Raw genomic sequence first — 9,588 nt, 5'->3', positions numbered from 1 at the left:
GTTGGACCTTTCCTTTCTTTTTGGCGTTTAGTTTTCCGTTCGGTATTAGTGTGGTGCACTAAACTAAACAAAACGTCTTCAGCTTACAATTTTGTCAATTTACACGAAATTCTTTTTTTTTCATTTTGACCTTCACAGTAACATTCTTGAAACGATTTTTAAGTTTATAGAACATGAAACAGGATGGATGATTATATGTGACGAATTCGTGCTGTATTTGTTTATTGCATTATAAAGTTAGCACATATTTGCAGTTAAAATTATAAACCTTACAATATTGAAAAAGAAAAACTTCCTAATATTCTACAAAACTGTATTTATTCGATCACGAACCGGCTTTTGGCATCTTAGCCCATGTTCAGGTGACAAATGAATGTTTCAAACACAGTTAAAATGGCACGCCACTCCCAGGGTATCACCAGATTCTGCCATGACGTCATCACATCGCAGCCGGAGACGTGGCTTACGGCGGCGTTCGAGTGACGTCACGCTCGCCGCCCCTGTTCTCGCTGTGAGCAATGCCGGACGTCGCACGAGAGGCAACTGGACGCCTGCGCCAAGCTGTTCCTGATGTACGACTGCTGAGGGCGGGAATAAATAAGTTAAATAAACAAATCCACTGCCGTCCTGGCGTCTCATTTCACTCTCCACGGGCGACAATCAAAAGGCTATCTAACGGACGTAACTTTAAAAACTCTGCAGGTAGCCAACTTTGAGATTTTCACGAGCGTCTTTAAACCGATAGTTTATGACCGACTCTATCGAGGCGCCACCTGGACCTGTGGTAGAATCCTCACGTGTACTATACGTGGCCCAGGATAGTTTCCTGGTTGATGCTAATTTTTGAACAATAGTGCATGTTCAACGAGTCCGCCCCGACAGCTGAATATTCAGCGCGGGTGAATGCCGCGTCAAGAGTGCCAGGTTCGATTCCCGGCTGGGTCGGCGATTTTTCTCCGCTCAGGGACTGGGTGTTGTGTTGTCCTCGTGACCGTGTTGTGTTGCCTTCATCATCCTGCTATGCACCGGGTTGGCAATAGGAAGGGCATCCGGCCACCCCATAAATTAACCTTGCCAAATCAGACGATAACCATGCAGAGCCTGCGAAGGTGTGGGACACAGGCACAAGGAAAGGGAGAGAGAGGGTGCATGTTCAACGAGCATTTTCGTGAAGCGTAAAATGTACAAAACATAAATTTAAAAATTGTAATATTTGATTTAATTTAAACAATTCTTCTTAACAATCTGTTGTAAAAGATCAGTAATTCAGAACTTACATTTTGTTTGCGATATGTAATTAGAAATAAGAAGTATGAATTTTGACTTTATGTATGTTACAGATACCTGACGTCATGATTCAGTGCAGAAGGCGATCTATAATTTCTTACCGTAGTCTTCATTTGAAGACCAATTTTTTTTGCCATGATCACTTTTTTAAGGTCATTACTGTATTACTAGTTTAGGCACTATGCATTGCTGTCCTCAGACCCATAAATAGGAAATCTGTCGAGGTTACATACAAAAGATACATTTGAGCATACACGATAGCTCAATGACAAAACTTACATATCCATAAAACTGGGCAGTGTTAGTTAGACCATACAATGCTTACACACTGAGTGTAAAATAATAACTTCATAAAATTCCATTCATTTGGATGGATACAGTCCGAAGTCAACAAATAGTTATGAATACCTCCAGTAAGTAAAATTTTAAATAAAAACACCACAAAAAGCCAAGGAATTACAATGACATTCGAAGTGTACTATAATAAAATATTTACAAGTTTGAGTACAAAAGGCACCAAAAAGACACACACGTAGCACATTTTGCCACTTCGTTGTATTATGCCATGTAGGCTGCGACAGAGTACTTAGACTAATCTGCCACTGAGCTCTTACTACACTCTTTATATTACTGTAAGCGTGTAACCTCGACATATTTCCTTTTTACAGATCTGAGGATGACAATACATTTTTCCGAGACTACTAATCCAATAAATATGTGAACATAGCGATCATGGCAATTACATTGATTTTCAGAAGAAGACTACAGTACATTTATATATGTATTGATTAGTATATGTTGGATAATGGAAAATAGGAACGCGAAAAAATAGTAGTGACCTAAACGAGACTCAAACCAGCGATTACCAACTTTGTTTCGTATTTACGATTTAGGAAGTTCATACAAATGCTCGTAGATCATGTCCCATAGTTAAAAAAAAGTGCGTCGGCTGAGAATCATCTCAGGCCAGCGACGTTGCAAGCGAGCAATCAATGACGCAGCAATGACCTCCGGCAACAAAATCGGCCAAGAATTCGAGAATTATGAATGAAGTCGATTTTGACCATGTTATTTTAAATTTCGGGCAACTGAAGCCATATTTCCACATTGTGAACGAAACGATCCGTACTCGCTGCAAAATTCTTTTTATTTAGTGTCAGGACGGCTGTCATTGCCGCGGATTATTTCATTGAAATAGTATAATTTCTCGTGAATTTTTGAAAGATCCAACGATCTTGTTTTTCAAGTAAAAAAATACAGAAAACATAAAACTCCGATTGCCATTTGGTTTTCTTGCAAGAGTACAGCTTGAATTGCCACCCAGGCGTGCCTGAGAATTATACAATACCAGCATGCAAACTATCGCAACATTAATTTGATGCACACTTCCGTCTGGCAGAAAATAAAACACATATAATGTGTTACATTTTGGATTTTCCTATTCCTTAGGAACTGGGGGCATGGCAAGATTATCGAAGCTCAGATTACGAAACCGTACACTGTCCACAGTGTATTTTTTGAATGATCACTGTTTCTTCTGCTTTTGTTTGCTGCCTTTGAAGAAGGAGACTACTCGCAGCGTGGCGAAGTAGACGAGGCAGAGCGTGAGGGCGGCGACCGCCAGCAGGAAGGCGATGACGTCGAGCAGCATCAGCTGCCACCAGTGCAGGTCGAGGGCGGCGCTGCGCAGGTGAGGGGCGCCCCTGTGACGGATCACGTACTCCACCCACCACACGGCGCGCTCCAGGGAGTCTGCCCTGTGCTCGCGGAACACGGCCGACAGCCTCTTCATGTTATCCATGTACCTGCACAGTGGAAACAAAACGATAAGTTCAGCTGCCCTCTAAAGCAGCGAATGAAGTCGTTAATTTCAGAACAGCAAAAATTCATCTTTTGGCATTATGCGAGTTATTGCTGTCAGCGTAGTCATATCACGTCAGGAAAATCACTGATGGTCAAAACAGCACAGAATTCCCAACTCTGGGGTGTTTTATGGAGGCAAGGATAATCAAAACAGCACACTGCTACTGCTACTGATACCTGCTTCGTGACTTTGATTTTGTCCGCGTAGAACTGAAGAAAGGAAAGCGACTTACTCTCTACACACCAAACCAGCGCATGTAGATAGCGACTTAGTCTCTACACACCAAATCAGCGCATGAAGATAATCCGGGAGAGTGCTAGCAACAAAGCACTGTTGCGATTCAAATGGCTCAAATGGCTCTGAGCACTATGCTACTTAACTTCTAAGGTCATCAGTCGCCTAGAACTTAGAACTAATTAAACGTAACTAACCTAAGGACATCACACATCCATGCCAGAGGCAGGATTCGAACCTGCGACCGTAGCGGGTGTTGAGCGATCCATGATCAGAGATTACAAAATCTTCTCCATCTCCATCTACATTTATACTCCGCAAGCCACCCAACGGTGTGTGGCGGAGGTCACTTTACGTGCCACTGTCATTGCCTCGGTTACCTGTTCCAGTCGCGTATGGTTCGCGGGAAGAACGACTGCTGAAAGCCTTTCGTGAGCGCTCCAACTCTCTAATTTTACATTCGTGACCTCCTCGGGAGGTATCAGTAGGGGGAAGCAATATATTCGATAGCTCATCCAGAAACGCACCCTCTGGAAACCTGGACTGCAAGCTACACCGCGATGCGGAGCACCTCTCTTGCAGAGTCTGCCACTTGAGTTTGCTAAACATCTCCGTAACGCTATCACGGTTACCAAATAACCCTGTGACGAAACGCGCCGCTCTTCTTTGGATCTTCTCTATCTCCTCTGTCAACCTGACCTGGTACGGATCCCAATGTGAAATAACCTATTCTTCTGGCAAGTAATCAAGGGAAGTGGAAAATGACGTATAAACTCAACGAGTGTCATAAGAACTGTATGACTGCAAACGGTCTGGTCACATTTCCGTCCCAAGAGAAACGGATTCGTAATTATCAATTGCATAATACGCGTCTGAAGATTTTCACTGAGGTGACAACATTCACGTGATGCGCTTATAAACACATGGCGGTAGTGTCGCGTACACAAGGTGTGAAAGGGCAGTGCATTGATGGAGCTCTCATATGTCCACAGATAATTCATGTAAAACGGTTTCCGATATGATGATTATGGCCGCATAAGAGGAATTATCAGACTACTGGACAATTGGAGCGTGCTGGTCCCCGGCACGAGTCCGTCCTGCGGATTAGTGTCAACGTCCGGTGTGCCTGCCAGCCTGTGGATGGTTTTTAAGGCGGTTTTCCAGCTGCCTCGGCGAGTGCGGGCTGGTTCCCCTTGCTCCGCCTCGGTTACACTATGTAGGCGATTGCTGCGCAAACACTTGTCTCCACGTACGCGTTCACCATAATTACTCCCACCACACAAACATCGGGGTTACACTCGCCTGGTGTGAGACGTGTGACGTTGGTGTTCTCGGGCGGGGAGGGGGGGGGGGGGATCTACTGGGGGCCGAACCGCACAATAACCCTGGGTTCGGTGTGGGACGGCTGTGGCCTGAATGGACGTACGGCTTTAGCCTCTTGTGAGGGCTACGGCGGGGATGAAGCCTCTTCCTCGTTCCAAGTCCCCATTTCCATACGGTACAATACAATACAAAGTATATAAAAATACATTGCTATAAACTGAAAGCTTAAAAGCACATAGAGTACTGTGCCGTGCCCAGTGGAAATATCGCAAAAAACTCGAACGTGATATTTAAAAACAAATAAAGTGGACTAGAGTTTTTATCTCGATACTAAATATTATGTTGTGTGCGATACAGGCCGCTCGGGCGGTAGATAATTTTTCTCCTGTGTGTTATTATTTTAATATAAAATATGGACGTAGACTTTCGAGCGCAAACAGTAGTCGTGTGTACACCACTGTAACCATGGACAATTAATATAAAGAAGAACTGTGTTCAATTGTCTTCTTTCATCAGTTCACTGTCTCTCTCTCTCTTGTCTGCCGTGTGAGAAGTCGGACATATTGGTTCACTGCTGTTGAATGTAAACTCATTTGTAATATTAATCTGATAATATATTAGTTTAATGTTACTATTAATTTTATTTGTAAGAGGTGAACCCCATCATGTCCGTTTCCTTTAAATACGACTATTCTGAGTAAATTTCAGCGCAACAGTTGCAATCGCCGCTGCATCCACAGATGCCATTACGTGGCAATCACAATTCATGAAATTCGCGGAAGCGAAGAATTCGTCGGCTTAAAACATAATCAACATTTTTCCCACAGCCGACTGACGCAGCAGAAGAAGACGTAGTCTTAATATTTTCATTTTCAGTTCTTGGCCGACACCCAGAGCCACGACTCGGACTACAATTTAATTATTAAAAATGGTAAGAAAGAATTCTCTCGCGCGTGTGTGGGCCATTGCAAATAATAATCAAAGATCTCGTGCTCTATAAGAATATTTAGCCGAGGCAAAAATACCAGAAGATTATTTCAGTTCTTAATTTAAATGTAACGTGTTTCAGGATTAGTTAGTATTACAGCAATTAACGTGAGCAATAAGTTTGCTCAGAATTAATCTTTATTAACCAAATCAGTTTTCAAAAAGTAATTTAAATTGAAACCAATACCAAATTACCAACTATTTTGAAACAAAAAAGCCCACCACGTCACAACATCTAAATATTATATTGTTTTTTTAATTATTAACAGTGTTACACAAGAGTACATTCGGATAACAATTTTGAGTGTCTCAAGTAGTATTATAGCCAACAACATTGAGCACACCCCAATCTCCCCAAAACTGGAATCTACGCCCTTCCCCACATCCCCAGATGGACGAGACCCTGTCATTTCAGCTATTTGTCGCTACTCAGTAATAGTGCCAGTGCGATTTCACATGAATGTCAAAAACTGCCAGTGTTAACTATGTCACACCCTATAAAAACACAGCCATCCCTCAGTGCAAAAGCTGATAAAAACGTAAGTCTTAAAAATGGCACTTCCAGACAATAATGAAACTTCTTGTTGCAGACATATGGATACATCAGCTCAAGAGAGCCAGTGGCAGTTATATATTATAAGATGCACTGTAAGAATCAACAATCTTAAAAAGTCCATTTTCCAAACTATAACGGTTCTTCTTGTTAAAGACGTAATGTTATATCAGTGCATGACCGCTAGTGGCAGCTGTATATCATAGTGTCCGTAACATAGAGTACACACTGAGTGTATAAACTTGTTGTGTACATAGTTCCGCGTAGTCAGCTCGTACACAACTGTCACACTAGAGCGTGCACCGCTAAGCACAACAGCGCAGGCGCAGCGCTCGTCCGTCTCCGCACTACGAGATGGCGCTGCCGTAGAGACGGACCAAATTCTGCTTCCGCCGATCCGCGTATTGATATGTAACGCAGCCAATGAGATTGCTGCTAACGTAGAACCTTTTGTCCTCGTGGATCACACTCGCACAGTGATACATGAACGCACGAGGTATTATAACGAGTGTACAGACCTCTGATTAGTCTGTCTGCGTCTGTCTGCACCAGTCTGTACGAGTTCTACATTTGTCTGTACCAGTCTATAGTCAAGTTTCAGTCTGTGCCTAATACGAATACCATATTCCTGTACATAGCCATGAGGACAAATGTATAGACACTTTTGTCGAGTATCAGAGATACCAATACCAAAGGACATCAGATTGTCAATTGTAAAAAGCATCCAGAACCAAGTTAAGTAATTTTTATGCTTGTTATTATTTTAATAAATGTGTGTGAAAATTAATCAAATTCTGTTTAAAGTTGATCACCGTCAAAATGATACTTTAAGCGTGCAACCTGACCTAACGGCAGAAGATAAACACGCCACGATAAGACCACGAGACATATTGCTGACACTCGCCTACTTCGTTAGAACGACAAGTCAAATAATCTGATGGTGTGTGTACTGAAGGTCTTACAGTACGCACACCACAAAACTGAAAATGAAATTCAGTACACTCTAAAAGTTAAAAATGTAACAAGATAACCTTTCACAAAACGCAGTATGTAGCATAATTCAATTACACAGCATCCAGAGCTTAGCCATTAACATTTAGTAATGATCTCATACTGTCAAAATACACTTGCTACCTTCCAGCTTGTTGTTCATTTAGGAGTCGCCTGTGTGTTTGTCGTATGTGCTTAGTTAGCTCCTTCCATTTCTTCCGGGATGTTAAATGGTTTTCCTTTTAGAGCATATTCGGAGAGCAAAGGACACTAGACTTTAGATATTACGCAAGGCCCGAGTGATGTCTATCTCGGCCGTTTCATTTAATAGGTGTTCTTGAAACCTGACTTACAGTGTTCTGCCACTTTGAGAAATGTACGCATCTTGACATTCGTCACATTAGGGCAAGTACACGCTTGAACATCGGTATTTACCTCTGATCGACAGTTCACTTCATATATACATATACTGAATACTTTTACCTCCAGAGAAAACTACCCGAACGTCTATTCCGCGGAAGAGTTTAGCTAGATCGTGCGAAAAGTTAACGTAAAAATGGCAAGTGTATGTACTTAATATCTACATCAGACAGAGTGTTAGGAGAAGTAACGTGATTTTTTCACCAATTTTCTTCATAGAGTTTATTTACTATAGAAGCGCTGTAGCCATTTTTAACAAACTGTGTTTGAGGTTCTCAAGTTCTACGCTGATAGCTGAGACACTAAGAGCTAATACTAGAACTCGCGCAGCCATTGCTTGTAAAAAACTGGGCCTATATTGCCGAGGTTGTTATGGTGGAGCATGAACGGTGGAGTCGCTCATGGTCATGCCTCTGAAAATGTCAATGTGGAGTTTAGTAACTTCTAGAAGCAGCCGCATGTCAAGGTAACGTAATACTTGGTCCATGTTCTCATGGGTGAACAACATTTTGGGATGGAACGCATTGAATTCATTGGCTGGTGCAACAGTCTCAGAAGCATCACCATTAAATCCAACTGTAACATCATCGACATAGCGCGATAAAATAAGATATTATAACACGTCGGTGACTTCTCGAAAAATTTACAGTCGAGATAATTTACAAAGACATCCACTAGAAAATGAGTTACGCTACTACGCAGAGTGTGTCCTTCGCATCGTTTATATACATGACTATTAAGTGCAAGATAACTGTGTGACGTGGCTGCCCTCGCACTCTGGTAAAGATATATTTTCATTATCTAGCAGGTTGGTCAACCTTACCCAGACCTCCTTTAGGGATGAACAAACAGAATTACGTGGCAAAGTGCTAAAATATACACTACTGGCCATTACAATTGCTACACAAAGAAGAAATGCAGATGATAAACGGGCATTCATTGGACAAATATATTATACTACTAGAACTGACATTTGATTACATTTTCACGCAGTTTGGGTGTACAGATCCTGAGATATCAGTACCCAGAACTACCACCGCTGGCGTTCAGTCAAACAGAGCTTGGATGCCGTGTGCAGTTTTGACCAGGAACATTTACCTACTGGGTTATTTTTACGCGCGGTATGTCATGTAGAAATGTAGAAACACGTAAGGCGATACTGACCCTACGACGTATCTTAGAAGATAGATTAAGAAAAGACAAACCTACGTTTCTAGCATTTGTAGACTTAGAGAAAGCTTTTGACAATGTTGACTGGAACACTCTCTTCCAAATTCTGAAGGTGACAGAGGTAAAATACAGGGAGGGAAAGGCTATTTACAATTTCTACAGAAAGCAGATGGTAGTTATAAGAGTCGAGGGAGATGAAAGGGAAGCAAAGGTTGGGAAGGGAGTAAGACAGGGTTGTAGCCTCCCCCCGATGTTATTCAATCTGTATATGAGCAAGCACTAAAGGAAACAAAAGAAAAATTCGGAGTAGGAATTAAAATCCATGGAGAAGAAATAAAAACTTTGAGGTTCGCCGATGACATTGTAATTCTGTCAGTGACAGCAAAGGACCTGGAAGAGCAGTTGAACGGAATGGACTGTGTCTTGAAAGAAGGTTATAAGATAAACATAAAGAAAAGAAAAGCAAGGATAATGGAATGTAGCCTAACTGAATCAAGTGATGCTTAGGGAATTAGAATAGGAAATGAGGCACTTAAAGCACGAGATGAGTTTTGCTATTTCGGGAGCAAAATAACTGATGACAGTCGAAGTAGTGAGGATATAATATGTAGACTGGAAGTGGCAAGAAAAGCGTTTCTAAAGAAGAGAAATTTGTTAACATAGAGTATAGATTTAAGTATCAGGAAGTCATTTCTCAAAGTATTTGTATAGAGTGTAGCCATTGATGGATGTGAAACATGTACAATAAATAGTTTAGAGA

The 9,588-nt window shown here is 41.7% G+C and overlaps 1 protein-coding gene across 1 annotated transcript in view; it reads right to left on the bottom strand.

Annotated features, from left to right (window-relative positions):
• Nucleotides 1-214: 214 nt before the first annotated feature.
• Nucleotides 215-9,588, bottom strand: part of LOC126335562 (UDP-glucosyltransferase 2-like) — a 79,224-nt gene continuing 69,850 nt past the window's right edge. The window contains exon 7 of the mRNA XM_049998982.1: nucleotides 215-3,092. Coding sequence (XP_049854939.1) covers nucleotides 2,813-3,092 — 280 coding nt within the window. The 3' untranslated portion in view covers nucleotides 215-2,812. The remainder of the gene's footprint in view (nucleotides 3,093-9,588) is intronic.

This window comes from Schistocerca gregaria, chromosome 2 (assembly GCF_023897955.1).
Source record: "Schistocerca gregaria isolate iqSchGreg1 chromosome 2, iqSchGreg1.2, whole genome shotgun sequence".
In the NCBI taxonomy this organism is placed as follows: domain Eukaryota; kingdom Metazoa; phylum Arthropoda; class Insecta; order Orthoptera; family Acrididae; genus Schistocerca; species Schistocerca gregaria.
The sequence above is the reverse complement of the archived record's forward strand: the minus strand, read 5'-3'. Positions and strand labels throughout refer to the sequence as shown.